Source organism: Ananas comosus, linkage group 8 (assembly GCF_001540865.1).
Source record: "Ananas comosus cultivar F153 linkage group 8, ASM154086v1, whole genome shotgun sequence".
NCBI classification, from domain to species: Eukaryota; Viridiplantae; Streptophyta; class Magnoliopsida; order Poales; family Bromeliaceae; genus Ananas; species Ananas comosus.
The window spans coordinates 9,880,332-9,897,632 of NC_033628.1; the positions used below are offsets into that span (position 1 = coordinate 9,880,332).

Consider the following 17,301-nt stretch of genomic DNA (forward strand, 5'->3'; position numbering starts at 1 on the left):
ATCCTAATAGAAATTAATCACCTACCCTTGTGAAAAAAGGAAATTGAAGCATTTGAAAATGAGGTAAGATAATTTTTTAGAGCAGTTTGTGAACTCGCGTCAGTAGAATTTTTACTTAATAGTTCAATTGTAAGTTATTAAATTTTCTTTGTCTACTGCATGATAAGACTAATTAATGTTACATCTGTACATTTTTAGATGCTGAATTTTTCTTTGGTTTTGTTTCATGAGATAGAAGAAAATAAAAAGAAAAAAAATTGTCTCACTCTTGTTTCGAATTAGAAATTAAACAAAGATCACATATAAGGAAAAAGATGGGATCGGATCGAGCCGAGTGTTTTTCACTTCGACTCAAATCTAAAATACCTTGATCCTTCACTACTCTGAAGCTGATCATGAGACTAGCTCGTTTATTCATTAATTATATTAAACGTACACCACTTTCTTCTATTTGCGACAAACTTTCATACTGTAGTATTTGATACTAAATTAGCTGTTTTGGGGTACTAGGCGTTCCATAAAGCTTTAAGCACCTTCGAATAATACTCAACCACCTTGTCGGTCTTCGGAATATGCTCCTTCGCAGTCGCGACAGAGCAGAAGTGCACTGCCCATTTTGCTAAGAGAGGGAACTTCGCCTCGTCAATGAGTTTAATATCTGATATCTTTTCTATCGCCTTCACCCAGCCCAGAAAGCTTCCGAAAGCGATGTCGAGATAGCCAATATTGTCTCCACCGAAGAAGGGCTTCCCTTTGAAGTTTTTCTTATAAGCCTCTTCTAGTAAACTGAGTCCTGCGAAGGATTGCTCTATAGCTTCTGCTTTCTCTTTTTCATCTTTGACTTTTATAATCTTTATTGTAGCAGAAAACCACTGCATATATAGAAAGAAAATATACAAGAAAACTTCATGAAGTTTTTGATTTATTACAAAATATCGCAAAATAACTCACAGCATAAAGTAAGTTAGAATTGAAAAGTTATATATGGGATAAAGTAATATACCACTGCCTGATATCCTGTAATTGAGACTTGAATCCCTATCCTTTCCCAAATCTATGGTCATCCCTTACCATTGGATTGGCTTTATGGGTCAATATTCGTATGTTATATAAATATACAGTATTTACAAATATGACATTTTCATAAACGAAATCACTAAACTTTTCTCTCTAATGCAAATGATTTAGTCCAATATTCTTTTCACTATCCTTTAACATCCAGCAACCGGTTTGTGTTTAGCTATATTATTTTAGAATCTGTTGACCTACTCAATCAAATATAATTTCCGATGAAGCATAAGTAGGACCAAACAAATCCAAAATCTAGAATAACATACCTTGTCGTCAATATAGACAGCCCAAAAGCGCGCGATGGCACGTTCGTATGGATCCGAGGGAAGGATCGCAGGCCCAACTCCGGCCCAAACTTCGTCGATGTATTGGACGATGATCGCGGACTCGCAAATGGGCTGATCCTTGTGGATCAAAACCGGCACCTTCTTGTACACAGGGTTTGATTTGAGGAGGAGCTCACTCTTATTTTCCCGAAGCTGTTGTTCCAGATACTCGTAGCTCACCCCCTTGAGTCCTAAAGCAATTTTAACTCTAATCGCGTAGGGACTTGCCCACGTTCCTAAGAGTTTCACTTCATCTCCCGACACTGCCATATTATATGGGAAATAGTTTTCTTACAAAATGCAATCGTTGAGTAAACAACTATATGGAGACGGGCTACAAATTTGCTGTGGCTTCGGTGTTTATGATGATGTGGGTATTTATAGGGAGTCATGAGAGGAGTAGTTGGTTAAGTGAGGAATTGCGTAGGGTATGACGTTGTTGAATGGTGCAAGAGATTAATTTGGTATAACACTTTGGGTTTAGTCAGTGCCTTTAATGATTTGTTTTCGTTCACAAATTAATTAATTTTTAAAAATTAAAAAATATATATAAAGAGAGAGTCCGTTTACNAATTCAATAATCACGTAAATCTAAAAGCCAAAAATTTACTTCTAAATATCTCAATTTTATTATCATCAAGATATTCCAATTCAAAAAATACCATGATTTAAGGGGTGGAATTCAAAGGGATAGATCTAACGTGGGAAACTTACAAGAACCAAGTGTTAGGTGTTTTCGGATTCTCTCTTTCTCTCTCTCTCTCTCTCTCTCTCTCTCTCTCTATATATATATATATATATATATGGACTTTAATTGGATTTTTTTTTTTTTCTGAGAGATAGGTAGCACGCTATCCGCTTCATTTATTTCATTTTGAAATAAACTTAGCTGAAAATATGAATCAACTACTAGGTGTTTATAAGGTTTTCACCGTTAAATTTAATTATTTTGACTAGTTTAATCTTTTAAATTATGATATTCCACTATATAACTACGTACTTAACCTTATACGACTGCTATTATTCTAATTCTATAAATCTTCATTTAAAGATCGAAAACCTACAAACGCTAATAATTTAGAAAAATACCATGATTTAAGGGGTGGAATTTAAATGGATAGATCTAATGTGGGAAACTTACAAGAACCAAGTGTTAAGTGTTTTCGGATTCTCTCTCTCTATATATATATATCGACTTTAATTGGATGTTAAAATGAAATATCTAATGATATATAATTTATTTCGTATGAAAACTTTCTTGTAATATTGATGCTAATAGTTTAACTTATATTGCCTAAGCGATATTGAAGCTTGTAATTTTGTAGCATAATATATTCACCTATGAAGTAATTTTTTTATTTTAAAAAAAACTTAAAAGAAAGGAGAAAAATTCGAATAAAATATTTATGTATTTAAATTGAAGATAATAGTTTAAAAGAGCAATATTTTAGAGACTAGCAGCTCTTACTTCTATTTTACCTAAAATCTTGAAAATGTTATAAACGGATCAGAAAATTGATATGCACGACTATTGTATTAAGTTTTTTTTTTTTTTTTTTTTTTTTTTTTTCAGCCGCACAAGGCTCCGTTGTCTCACCCATGTAGCTTAATTCACTTGTTTAATGAATGAAGCGAATAGCGTGCTATTCATTACTCAAAAAAAAAAAAAAAAAATTAAGATCATTCATCACATACAATGAGTCAATTCGTCATTGCTGATGTGCACTAGTTTGCTATATATTATTTAGTCAATGAGGAGTAAATATTTTTCTATTAATATATATTTTTTTTAAGAGAATGAGAGAAATTTTCTTTTGACTTACTCTGCTTGGAGAAGAAGAAAATGAGTAACTGCGAAGATGTCGCCACTGCTGTCGTTAGCTAATCGATCTCGCCCTCATAATTTAAACATTTTTATTACGAGCATTGAAGCTTTGCTGGATGCTTTAGTTTTGACCATAAATTTTAGGGCTAATTACTTATATATTCCTGAAAAATTTTCGACTTTCTTATTTATCCCTCTTATAAGGCTAATATTAAAAATACTATTTTCACGTTCTAAACTATTTCAAATATACCTCTATAGTTAAAATCTGTTAATGAACTCTGTTATCTGTATAAAATTACTATTTTGTCATTTCAAATATACTCTTCCACCATTACCGACTTTTTTTATTTGTCTTTTAAGTTAGGGGCACAAAAAGTATTTTGACTTTTAATCTTTTCAAATATACCCCTCTATGGTCACCAATATTTTTTATTTGCTCTTAAGTTAAGGACAAAATTAGTATTTTAATTTTTTTTAACTGTGGTAGATAATTAACTCACGTTAAACTCAAGTTAACTTAACGGGTGATAACTATAGGAATATTTGAGAATAACGGAGGAACATATGAGGGGTATATTGGAAAGAAAAAAAAAAGGATAAATGAGATATTTTTGAAGGTTTGAGAGATATATAGGTAATTATTCCTAAATTTTAGACCTAACTGTGAAAGTCTTTCTTGCTCTTTTAAGCCATATTTTATTTATCTTCCGATTAATTGAGCTTCCGTACTTCCGTAGGTTTTCGGATTTTTGATAAAGATTTATAGAATTTTTGATAATCGTTGTTCTCTAGGATTGAGCACGGGGTTGGTGGAATAGCACAATTTAAAAAATAGAATTGGTTAAAATAATAAAAAACTTAGAAATGCCAAATGCTTAGTGCTTTTAAAAGCACCACAGACAAACTCTCTTCCCATACTAAAAATTATATCAATTATTTCCCTACATTTATCTATTTTAAGATGGTTCCTAAATTTAGAGTAGCTAGCTTATTAAATGGTATAACTTTACTAAAATGAGTTGGTTATTCTATATCTCAAAATCTATCAAACTCACAACTAAAAAAATAGATAAAAGCAATATCATAGTTTACTAATTTGTGTTGAATATATTTAATTAAATTTATATGATTGTACCTTATTAATTGTAACTAATTTTATCTAACAATTTATTTTTACAAAGTTTACTACTGAATTCAACAATTATCTTAAAAATTTTTTATTTATTTGAAATAATGATAAAGTGTAGGAAAAAATTGATGCAAGTTTTAATATAGGGGTAACTGAGACAAGAGCTAAAGTGCGAGGGATTTGTTTATATAATTTAGCTTAAATTTTATAAAAAATACTATCTGTACACCCCTCACACGCATGCAAATCTTACATCCTACCCCTCGTAGGGTGCAAATTTTGCACCCTTGCATCAAATAGCGTATAAAACCCCTCTTGCACCCTTGCATCGATATGAGCTTCGGGTGACCACATTGCTTTATGGCAAGGAGACCATAAGTGTGGAGGCGGTCACGACGGCGCTTCTCTCGAAAGAAATGCGGAAGATGACTCAGAAGTCCGGCTTGCAGAGCCGGGATACTGCTATAGTGGTGAGAGCGAAGAAGGAGGCGACAACATCAACGATTGGAGATTGACAGAAGAAGCCGCTATCCGAGGTAGAGTATTTTTACTGTCACAGGAAAGGACATATTAAGCGAAACTGTCGAAAATTTCAGAATGATCTGAAGGAGTTGAAGCGGCAGAAGGAGAAAACTTTCATGAACCAAAATGTGACAGTGTCAGCGACGGCGCAGGCGGCAGTGTCACGCCCCGAATTACTCGTTTTCCCAAGCAAGCCAACAGACCCGCCGTATACATAGGAGTTTCCCCGGTATACGAAGCGATAGCTGTACTTGTAAACAAAGCCAAGTTACAACCACACGGTAAAGAGCTGCTAAACTGAATATATATATATATATATATATATATATATATATATATATATAAAATCTCGAGGGGTTCCAGTACATACAAAATGTTTATTACACTACTCGCTCCAGTGAGTACCCAGACAACAACGATATGTACATAAAAAATTTCAAAACTACCTGTGGGAGATACTCCTCTAGCACAGCAACAAGTCTGGAAAGGATCTAGCTCACAACTCCCTTTCCACTATCAGAATCTACGACAGCAGCAGCCACAGAAGAAGGCTCTGTAAAAGGGGTCAACAACTGGGTGTGAGAACTACTACAAAAAGAAGTAATTCTCAATGGGTACCGCTACCGACCTCAACGGCTTACCCACTAAGTCTACAGAAAGTATGTAGAAAGATAGTAAAGGAAGCTGGTAAAATTCTACAGCTATATGCCACTATACTATTGCTAACCAACACTAACTATCTGTAGATATAAGCAAGATGCAACCTTTGATCCAATCTCAGTAGGAATTATGAACGCACCCATCCCGCCTGTCGAAGCTACACTAACCACCACCACGCTGGGTTGTTGGTGGAGAGCAAGTCCAACCAGGACACTACGACATCAACGCAAAAGCACTAAGCCCGACTCCGGAGTGGCACTCGTGGGCGCTACCCATCTGAGTATGCAAGCGTGTCTCTGCCGAGTTCAATCAGGCTCTCATGGACTATAATCAAAACAACTAGGTCTAACTGGTCTAACAACCAACATTCACGTGCCCTCGGCACAATCTGATGAAAACACAGAAATCTCGATCCACCGTCAACCGCGACGACACCCGACAGTCCGAAACATTCTACACCCAACTATAAAATAAGCTCGGCATCCCAGCACGAGTGTAAACTCATCCTAAACTAATCTGGATATCTAAGACGTACAAACTACAGCGATACAAACTAACCACAGCTCCTAAAGCTAAATGTGGTAGTTTTCAGAAAATGACGTGTAGGATCTATAGTTTTCTTCTAAATCAATTCTAAGTTTAACATGTAAAACAAATCTAGCATTTAAGCTCCAATTCAGATTTCATTAAAAGCAATGCAAATCGGCGAATCGAGCTACTAACATGATACCACACATGAAGTTTACATGTTGACAACATCTAGGCTTAGGAGAAAATCCGACGATTTCGGTAAACTTCAACCCACCTCGAAACGCTCGTCCAACAACGGTGAGAAGTCGAAAGGAGAGAAATCTCGCTCTCGCCCGGCCTCCAACGGCACAACCGCGACGCCTACACGCTCGAACGGCTTTCCGGCGGAATGTCGACGTCGATCCGAGCTCAAACCGTGACCTCCATCAAGCACACGACTCCAACCTAGAGAGAGAGAGGAAGTAGCAACCAGAGGCTCACTCTCTGCCTATCTACACGTATAAAAAGCGGTGGGGATAAGGGTGATATAAACGATGCATCAAATGACCAAAAGGCCCCTCACCTACTCAAAAATCCAACTAGAGTACCGGTACCAGGTTTGGTTATCAGTACTCGGCCTCTCAGTCCGCAACCTCGCACACTGGGTATCGGTACCAGCCCGATGCCGTACCGATACTCGAGCTCGATACTGATAGTCGTCCGATACAATACTGGTACTCAGCATCAAATTGGCTCAACCCGAGAGCAGTCTGTTCTGTAATACACTCGGGTACCGGTACTCCCCTATATGGTACTACTACACAACGCTAAAAACTTGCACTTTGCAGATTTTAATATCAAAACTCTGCTCTCCCGTCGCACTGAGTCCATTTTGCGTCCATTTCGTGCCAAAACGACTCTGACTTGTCCTGACACTCTCTAGATGTGTTGACAAGCCTCAGATGCTAAAATCACACGGGCAACCAAACACCAGAGATACTACAGGCAGAGTCAGAGATGATCGATTTTGATGCGCTATATGCAGCGACCGGAGGTGCTAAAATTTCGGACGACCCGTGGGTGCTCAATTTGGCGTGTTCCTTCCATGTCTGCCCGGAGAAGAAGTCTTTTGCCACCTATAAAGCGATCAAGGGTGGAAAGGCTCTGATGGGGAACGGGACGGCGTGCAAAGTTTTAGGAGTCGGCACGATGAAGATCCGAATGCACGATGGGGTCGTGAGGACACTGATAGGTGTGCGACACGTTCCTACATTGAAGCGAAATTTGATCTCGTTAAACATGTTGGACTCAAAGAGTTGCGATATTTCGGCTTCAAATAGAGCTATGAGGGTTCAAAAGCGAAATCGGGTCGTGTGCGAGGCGAACAAGCGCAGAAACTTATACGTTTTGAACGGAAGCACAGTCAGAACAGAAACGAAGATGGTTTGGGTTCCAAAAGTTCGCGGAGGTGCAGTAGCTCGAGACGGAGCTGCGGATGTAGTGACAACGAGCGCAGGAAACAAGCTCAAGGTGGAGCTTGCATGGTGAGCTCGACGTAGCGGTTGAAGACTACAAATCTAATCAAGGTGGAGATTAAACACTACAACAGAATTAGGTTATAGGGACACATGTTTGGGACACTTTTGAGTGAGTGTCCCATTTATACTAAAACTTAAAAACACATCTACTAATGCCTAAATATAAAGCCCAATCCAACCAAAAATAAAAGATTACTCTACTCAACCCACCACACCCAGTCCATTTGGCCCAATTACAAACGGGAAAGAAAAAAAAAAGAAAAATCAATTACCATCCTTTCTTCTCTCTTCACTCAATTCACTGAAATTCTAGACGAAGAGCCTTTACTGTCGTCCTCCTCCGCCACCGCAGCCAACGAGATAGAGTTTCGGCAGTTGCTAAATGCTTAAATAAGTGTTGGTAAATTAGCAGCACTCTTTTAGGTTATAGCGACACTCTTTAATTGTCACTATATACCTAGCGACCCCACATATAGCAACACTTTTTAAAAGTGTCGGTAATTTTAGCTAGCAGCACTTTTTTGACATGTATCTACATTTAAAAGTGTCGCTATAGACCGTTTTTGTTGTAGTAATTGTTAGGATTTGGTTAGATTTGTAGTTAAATCCTAGTTGGATTAGATTAATATTTAAATCTGTTGGAGATAAATTAAGATTTAAATATTAATTAGAGTATAAATCTAACTAGGCTAAGATTAATATTTAAATCTATTAGAGATAAATTAAGATAGCTTTAGATATTAATTAAAATCAAAATTCTATTATATTAGGATTGTGGTACATCCTTAATTGAGCATTATATATAATGCATTGGCTCTAATTAGCACAGAGTCTGTGAGAGGGTTATGGCAAATTAATTAAGGCTAGCTGGTACTTCCGAGGAAACAGGCAGAGCCTTGGGGTGTGCCATACCAGAGAGAAAAAGAGAGAGAGTTATCCATGAGTTGAGTGCACCTTGTGCACGGATGCGCGTGGAGTGCTGTCTTTTTTGTGGGATAATAGAAGACGAGAGAAGGGTAGAAAAAATTCAAAAAGAGAGCTCGGAATTATAGTTACTCAGTTGCAGAAGAGGGGTCAGACAGGTTTATAGTGCAACCCCGATTTGACGCTTTCGTTCCGAAATCCCAACAATCGATACCGGATCCGCAGCCGTCGGTATCGGAGCGGGTTGCCGATTCACAAAATCTAGTACTAAGACGAGTACCGCATTCTCAACAAGTTCAGCTCGATCAAATCTAAAATCTCAGTTCTAATAAAATATTATGGATCTGGTCAAATTTTTTTCATCACTCAAACATGGATCAGTGTAGTAACTGTATTGGGATTTTCTCTTTTTTTTCTAGTACTGTCGAATCAATCACAAAAGCATCATCATTTAGGCATCGTTTGAAATTACGGAGAAGTGAGAAAGTACGATAGAAAAATATTTTATTTGCTTCCGTATGTAGTATTACAGTATATTTTCTATAATTTATCGGAGAACACAGAAAAATATTTCTATATATTTTTACCCCAACTCTATTTTATAAATCTCAATATCAAACTAAACCTAACAAAATGAAAAAGAATTGACATCATTCCCATATTTTAATATTTTTCTTCCAAATGTTCCGAACGTCCTTACAAAGCAATACATAAATTCCTTCACTACCTTCACTACTGAAGCTGATCATGAGACTAGCTCGTTTATTCATTAATTATATTAAACGTACACCACTTTCTTCTATTTGCGACAAACTTTCATACTGTAGTATTTGATACTAAATTAGCTGTTTTGGGGCACTAGGCGTTCCATAAAGCTTTAAGCACCTTCGAATAATACTCAACCACCTTGTCAGTCTTCGGAATATTCTCCTTCACGGTCGTAACGGAGCCGAAGCGCTCTGCCCATTTTGCTAAGAGAGGGAACTTCGCCTCGTCAATGAGTTTAATATCTGATATCTTTTCTATCGCCCTCACCCAGCCCAGAAAGCTTCCGAAAGCGATGTCGAGATAGCCAATATTGTCTCCACCGAAGAAGGGCTTCCCTTTGAAGCTTTTTTTATAAGCCTCTTCTAGTAAACTGAGTCCTGCAAAGGATTGCTCTATAGCTTCTGCTTTCTCTTTTTCATCTTTGACTTTTATAATCTTTATTGTAGCAGGAAACCACTGCATATATAGAAAGAAAATACACAAAAAAATTTCATGAAATTTTTGATTTACTACAAAATATCGCAAAATAACTCACATCATAAAGTAAGTTAGAATTGAAAAGTTATATATGGGATAAAGTAATATACCACTGCCTGATATCCTGTAATTGAGATTTGAATCCCTATCCTTTCCCAAATCTATAGTCATCCCTTACCATTGGATTGGCTTTATGGGTCAATATTCATATGTTATATAAATATACAGTATTTACAAATATGACATTTTCATAAACGAAATCACTAAACTTTTCTCTCTAATGAAAATGATTTAGTCCAATATTCTTTTCACTGTCCTTTAACATCCAGCAACCAGTTTGTGTTTAGCTATATTATTTTAGAATCAGTTGACCTACTCAATCAAATATAATTTCCCATGAAGCATAAGTAGGACCAAACAAATCCAAAATCTAGAATAACATACCTTGTCGTCAATATAGACAGCCCAAAAGCGCGCGATGGCACGTTCGTATGGATCCGAGGGAAGGATCGCAGGCCCAACTCCGGCCCAAACTTCGTCGATGTATTGGACGATGATCGCGGACTCGCAAATGGGCTGATCCTTGTGGATCAAAACCGGCACCTTCTTGTACACAGGGTTTGATTTGAGGAGGAGCTCACTCTTATTTTCCCGAAGCTGTTGTTCCAGATACTCGTAGCTCACCCCCTTGAGTCCTAAAGCAATTTTAACTCTAATCGCGTAGGGACTTGCCCACGTTCCTAAGAGTTTCACTTCATCTCCCGACACTGCCATATTATATGGGAAATAGTTTTGTTACAAAATGCAATCGTTGAGTAAACAACTATATGGAGACGGGCTACAAATTTGCTGTGGCTTCGGTGTTTATGATGATGTGGGTATTTATAGGGAGTCATGAGAGGAGTAGTTGGTTAAGTGAGGAATTGCGTAGGGTATGACGTTGTTGAATGGTGCAAGAGATTAATTTGGTATAACACTTTGGGTTTAGTCAGTGCCTTTAATGATTTGTTTTCGTTCACAAATTAATTAATTTTTAAAAATTAAAAAATATATATAAAGAGAGAGTCCGTTTACAGTGATTTTCAGAATATGACCTTTTAAATTATGATATTTCACTACATAACTACGGACTTAACCTTATAGAACTACTATTATTTTAACTCTATAAATCTTCATTTAAAAACCGAAAATCTAAATGCACTAATAACTTAAAAAAATACCATGATTTAAGGGGTGGAATTCAAAGGGATAGATCTAACGTGGGAAACTTACAAGAACCAAGTGTTAGGTGTTTTCGGATTCTCTCTCTCTCTCTCTCTCTCTCTCTATATATATATATATATGGACTTTAATTGGGATTTTTTTTTTTCTGAGAGATAGGTAGCACACTAACCGCTTCATTTATTTCATTTTGAAATAAACTTAGCTGAAAATATGAATCAACTAGGATTCGAACTTGGATCTCGGGTACCAACCACCAAACCCTTTGCGACTTACTCTAGGGACTTTAATTGGATGTTAAAATGAAATATCTAATGATATATAATTTATTTCGTATGAAAACTTTCTTGTAATATTGATGCTAATAGTTTAACTTATATTGCCTAAGCGATATTGAAGCTTGTAATTTTGTAGCATAATATATTCACCTATGAAGTAATTTTTTTATTTCAAAAAAAACTTAAAAGACCAAAGGATAATAATTTGAATAAAATTTTTATGTATTTAAATTGAAGTTAATAGTTTAAAAGAACAATATTTTAGAGACTAGCTGATCTTACTCCTATTTTATCTAAAATCGTGAAAATGTTATTAATGGAACATAATTTTTTTTATTTTTTTATTTTTTTATTTTAAGAGATAGATACGTAGCACGCTATTCGCTTCATTTAATTCATATAGAAATAAATTTAGCTGTAAATATGAATCAACTAGGATTCAAACTTGAGATCTCGGGTATCGACCATTAAGTTTTTTGCCACTTGCGTTAGGGACGGTAGGTAATGGAACAGAAAATTTATATGCACGACTATCAAAGATCATTCATCACGTAAAATGAGTCGATTCGTCATTGCTGATGTGCACCAGCTTGTTATATATTATTAATTAGTTAATCAGGAGTAAATATTTTTCTATTAATACATATTTTTTAAGAGAATGAGAGATCTTTTTTTTGACTTACTCTGCTTGGAGAAGAAGAAAATGACTAATTGCGAAGATGTCGCCACTGCTGTCGTTAGCTAATCGATCTCGCCCTCATAATTTCAACATGTTTATTACGAGCATTAAAGCTTTGCTGCTTTAATTTTGACCATAACTTTTAGACCTAACTACAAAAGTCTTTCATGCTCTTTTAAGCCATATTTTATTTATCTTCCCATTAATTGAGCTTCTGTACTTTCGTGTGTTTTCGATTTTGGAATAAAAATTTGTAAAATTTTGATAATCTTTCCTGGGGTTGAGCGGGTGGTTGGTAGAATGACACAATTTAAAAAATAGAATTGGTTAAAATAATAAAAAACTTAGAAATGCTAAATACTTAGTGCTTTTAAAAGCACCACAACAAACTCTCTTCCCATACAAAAAATTATATCAATTATTTCCCTATATTTATCTATTTTAAGATGGTCCCTAAATTTAGAGTAGCTGGCTTATTAAATTGTATAACTTAAATGAGTTGCTTATTCTATATTTCAAAATCTGTCAAACTCACAACTAGAAAAAAAAGATAAAAAATTAGATAAAAGAGATATCATATTTTATTAATTTGTGTTGAATATATCTATAGTATCCTTGTTTTATTTTATTTATTTATTTACTTTTTTTGTAGTCGGTTGGTGATGCATGGGGTGGCTTTGGATGCCACGTGCACCCCCATGCATCCTTATCTTGTGGCCTATATGGCTTTGAGATGCAAAGGAAAATTGTGATTTACAATTTCTCTCTCTCTCTAGTTTAAAAGAGAGAACTCGTGGAGGCTATAGTGGAGCTTGGAGTGACGTCAACTTCGCGCCAGCGAGCCGTTGGAGCATGCGTGCGTCGTGGTAGTGCCGTTGGGAGGCCGAGCATGCGCGAAAATTTCTTCTCCTATCGATTTCTCGCTATTCTGAATTAGCTTTTGAGGTGGGTTTATCATCGGATTTATACTCCTATAGTCCCGTTGGTCGACATATATAATTAGTGTATATTCGTCGTTATTGTTTTTAGCTCAAATTCATAGTTATGCATGTTTTAAACATATGAATTGAATTTGGAGCATGTTATTAAGTGTTAATAATTATACATGTTGGACTTGGATATGACATAGGAGAAAACCAGCGTTCGAGACCTGTCATATGTTTAAACTACCTGATTTAGCTCTAGGAGCCGTTGTATTTTGTACTGTCGCAGTATCCTTCTGGTGAGTACCCCAGGTAGTTTAGATTACTGTTACGCTCGTGTTGAGACGCCGAGCCGATTTTTACAGTAGTGTTTATATTGTTCCGGACTAGTGGGTGCCGTGGTGGTTGACGGCGAACCCGGATTTGATTGCTTTGATATCAGATTTTGCCGAGAGTACGTGACTAGTTGGTTGGTAGTCCAGTTGGACCTGTTTACTTGACTTTAGCCTGTGAGAGGCTGGTTGAGCTCGGCAGAGATACGCTTGCATACTCGGTTGGGTTGCGCCCACGAGTGCCGCTCCGGAGTCTGGCTTTGTGTTTTCGCGTTGATGTCACTGACTAGTTTTGCTATCCACGGACTATTTTGCGTGGAGGTAGCGTGGCTTAGACAGGCGGGACGGGTGCGTTCACAGTCCCCGGGACGGGTGTATCACAGTCCCTGAATAGATTTGGTCAGCATTAATATTTTTACTACAGATAATTAGAGTAGAGCATGATAGTATAGTGATATTTAGCTATAGATGTTTCCAGCTTTCCTACTATCCCAGCTCCTTTCTGTAGACTTAGTGGGTGGACCGATGATGTTGAGGGCGGTACCCACTGAGGACTACTTATTTTTACAGTAGTTCTCACGCCCAGTTGTTACCACTGTTTTGCAGAGCCACCAGTTGTTACCACTATTTTACAGAGCCACCGGTTTCAGTTGCTGCGCCTTCCGAGGCTGATCGAGGCAAGGGCGTCGCGAGTTAGAGCCCTACCCGACTAGTTGCTGAGATAGAGGATCCACCACTGCAGGTAGTTTCGGTTTATTTTGTTGAGTTCATGTACATACAGTTGTTATAGCTCGCTGAAGCGAGTACCTTTGTATAGCGTTTTGTTGTATGTATGTGAGACTTGTTTTATTCTACCTGTTTGGTTTCTTTACAGCTCTATACTACTGGTTGTAGTATTGTATATTTTCAGTTACCGACACGCTTCGTATATAAGAAAAATTCTTTGTATACGGCGGATTTGTCGACGTGCCCGGGAATTGTCTAATCTGGGGCGTGACAGATTAAGTTGGTATCAGAGCTTAGCATTAGGTCGTTGGGACCTAAAAAATCTAAGTTTGGCAAAACTTAGAAAGGCAAGACGCGAGAGGCGTAATTTATTGCGAAAGTCAATGATTAATTGTTCTAACTCCTCCTAGAGTAAGTGATTGAAGGAGTGTCTGTTTTGGCCTGAGAAATTATGTTGGCGGCAGACAACATAAATTTGGAGAAAAACAGGGACCGCCTTCCAGACTTTCGTTGATTGGGTCGAGAGTGTTTATGTTTCATCTGACCCCGATCTGTTCCTTTCAGCTATGTATCGTCGCCGAGGTCGACCGTCGTTACGGGAGCGTGCCCAGTTGTCGCAGGATCGTGCGGGACCTTCCGAGATGCCTGAGCATGCGGAGCCGAGTGCCCAACGGGAGCAGAGTGTTTGACCGGAGACGAGTACATCCCCGGATTTGAGTGCACAGTTAGCCGCCCTGACAGAGGTGACGAGGCGGCAGAGGAAGTTGTTGGAGAGGATATGCATGAGGCTAGCTTCGCCCCAGAGTTCAGCACCGAGGGCACCAACGTCGTCTGTTCCACCTTCGACTACCCCAGTGACAGCACCAGCTGCAGCAGTCCCTCCGCCAGCAGCAGTTCCAGTAGCGCCAGTTGCGCCTGCTAGGGGGCCAGTACAGTTGACAGAGGCCGAGCAGGAGCGGTGGACGGAGAGGTTGGCTCGTTTTCGCCGTTTTGATCCACCGATTTTTGATGGCAGTTGCATTGAGGCCTGGGTTGTTGAGGGATGGGTCAGTGCGATAGAGAAGTTATTTGAGTATCGGTTCATTCCTGAAGGGGAGTAGGTGTCTTTGGGAGTCCATTGCTTGGCAGGTGATGCCCACGCCTGGTGGAGGAGAGTGAGGAGAGAGCAGGGACTGGTAGCGTTGCAGTTGAGATCGGATGAGTTCTGTGGAATGCTGTTTGGAATGTTCTTTCCCAACAGTGTGAAACAGAAGCTCGAGGAAGATTTGAAAAGGATTCAGCAGGGGGATCGTCCAGTGCAGGAGTACATTCAGGAGTTTACTCGACTCCTGAACTGTGTGCTATTTGTGGCCAGGGACGAGGCACACTGGGTCTATCTGTTTGAGCAGGGGCTGAGACCCGATATTTTCAGGTTGGCGCGGACGCAGAGGTCGAGGACTCTGGATGCATTCATAGAGCAGGCCTTGTGGGTGGAGAGAGGTGAGATGTCACTGCAGGAGAGAACTCAGGCCGTGGGGCAGAGTCAGGATAGGAAGTGCCCAGTTCCAGACAATGGTGGACAGTCGAGCAGCCGGCGTCCGCCGAGATCTCCACGATCGCGTTCTCAGAGTCGTGGGTTCTCGGAGCGTCAGCGTTCTGGGAGACCTCAGCAGCAGAGGCAGTCACAGGGGTTACCACCGTGCGTGATATGTAGGGGACCACACTGGGCCCGGCAGTGCGAGCAGCGTGAGGGTCGGTGTTTTGGATATGGACAGTCATGGCACATGAGGTCAGCTTGTCCCTGAGCAGTATCACCAGCGCCATCGACCGCTTCAGCATCATCAGCACCTCAGCAGTCTTTTGGAGCACCGCAGAGCTCCGCCAGGAGGACAGGGCATCTCCGCCGTGTCAGGGTGAGCGGCGACAGTAGGCTCCGAGTGGCAGGGTCTATGCAGCCTAGGTGGAGGAATCTACAGCGGCCGACCAAGTGGTGGCAGGTATCACTTTGATTTCTGGCACTAGAGTTCGTACTCTCTTTGATACCGGTGCATCTCATTCGTTTATTAGCCGAGCATTTGCATTGTTGCATGGTCTAGAGTTAGGAGCCTTGTCTCAGGCACGACAGGTGCAGATCCCAGACCATGTTTTACAGGTTGCGGAGTATTGTTGGTCATGTCCGGTGCAGTTAGATTTGTGGATCATGCCCGCAGACCTGTTGGTTTTAGGGCAGCTGTAGGACTTCAACGTTGTGCTAGGTATGGATTGGTTAGCCCTGTACTTTGCTACGATTGATTGTGGAGCGAGGACAGTGACGTTCCGTGAGCCAGGCCAGGAGGAGTTTACTTTTAGAGGCTGCAGGAGTACACTGTTTGTCACTTGGATATCTTCGGGGAGGGCTCGACAGCTGATGAGTAGAGGATGTGTTACCTTTCTGGCGACTGTTGTTGAGGTACCTACGGCGGCGCCGGGACTCGAGGATATTCCTGTAGTCCGCGAGTTTCCAGATGTGTTTCTCCTTGAGTTGACGACGATACCGCCGGAGAGGGAGATTGAGTTTGTGATTGATGTAGTTCCTGGAACTGCACCAATCTCAAAGGTACCTTATCGGATGGCACCGGCAGAGCTGAGAGAGCTAAAGGCGCAGCTTCAGGATCTGATGGACAAGGGGTATGTGAGACCCAGTATGTCGCCTTGGGGAGCGCCGGTGTTATTTGTAAAGAAGAAGGATGGTTCACTCATGTTATATGTGGATTACCGGGAGCTGAATAAAGTGACCATAAAAAACAAGTATCCACTGCCGCGCATTGATGATTTATTTGATCAGTTGCAGGGATCCTTCATCTTCTCGAAGATTGATCTTCAGTCCGGTTACCACCAGCTGAGGGTGAGGGCCGAGGATGTTTCCAAGACGACTTTTCGGACTCGGTACGGGCATTATAAGTTTACGGTCATGCCTTTTGGATTGATGAATGCCCCTGTCGCATTCATAGATTTGATGAACAGGGTGTTCAAGCCGTTCTTGGATAGATTTGTGGTAGTCTTCATCGATGACATTCTGATTTACTCCCGTAGTGATGCCGAGCATAAGGAGCACTTGGGGATTATGCTACAACTTCTGCGAGAGAAGAAGTTGTATGCCAAGTTAGAGAAGTGCGAGTTCTGGTTACGGGAGGTTGCTTTCTTGGGCCATGTGATTTTTGCAGAGGAAGTGGCAGTAGACCCGAAGAAGATTGATGCTATTCTGGATTGGCCCAGACCGACGACGGTGACTGAGTTGCGGAGTTTTCTGGGACTAGCAGGATATTACCGTCGGTTTGTGGAGGGCTTTGCGAAGCTTTCCACACCCCTCACCCGCTTGACGCGGAAGGGGATTCGATTTGTTTGGAGTGACGACTGCCAGAGGAGCTTCG

At 39.7% G+C, this 17,301-nt stretch overlaps 2 protein-coding genes across 3 annotated transcripts; both read right to left on the reverse strand.

Annotated features, from left to right (window-relative positions):
* LOC109714571 (glutathione S-transferase U17-like) lies at nucleotides 268-10,613 on the reverse strand. Of its 2 annotated transcripts, XR_002217411.1 has the most exons (3): nucleotides 10,198-10,613; nucleotides 9,279-9,732; nucleotides 268-463 (listed from the first exon to the last, which is right to left on the reverse strand). XR_002217411.1 is itself a non-coding variant. In XM_020239261.1 (2 exons), the coding sequence occupies exons 1-2, from the start codon at nucleotides 10,525-10,527 to the stop codon at nucleotides 9,367-9,369; spliced, it is 696 nt and encodes a 231-aa protein (XP_020094850.1). In that variant the 5' UTR covers nucleotides 10,528-10,613; the 3' UTR covers nucleotides 9,153-9,366. The 2 variants fall into 2 exon arrangements, 1 of the variants encoding a protein (XP_020094850.1); XM_020239261.1 differs by lacking the exon at nucleotides 268-463 and having other exon boundaries at nucleotides 9,153-9,732.
* Nucleotides 380-1,763, reverse strand: LOC109714570 (glutathione S-transferase U17-like). The gene is made up of 2 exons (XM_020239260.1): nucleotides 1,338-1,763; nucleotides 380-872 (listed from the first exon to the last, which is right to left on the reverse strand). Exons 1-2 carry the CDS (start codon nucleotides 1,665-1,667, stop codon nucleotides 507-509), a joined length of 696 nt encoding a protein of 231 aa, XP_020094849.1. The 5' UTR covers nucleotides 1,668-1,763; the 3' UTR covers nucleotides 380-506.

Coding starts and splice junctions, on each gene's coding strand:
- LOC109714570 (XM_020239260.1), bottom strand. CDS start 1,667: ATGGCAGTGTCGGGAGATGAAGTGAAACTCTTAGGAACGTGGGCAAGT. Junction 873..1,337: donor CTGTCTATATTGACGACAAG/GTATGTTATTCT, acceptor CTATATATGCAG/TGGTTTTCTGCTACAATAAA.
- LOC109714571 (XM_020239261.1), bottom strand. CDS start 10,527: ATGGCAGTGTCGGGAGATGAAGTGAAACTCTTAGGAACGTGGGCAAGT. Junction 9,733..10,197: donor CTGTCTATATTGACGACAAG/GTATGTTATTCT, acceptor CTATATATGCAG/TGGTTTCCTGCTACAATAAA.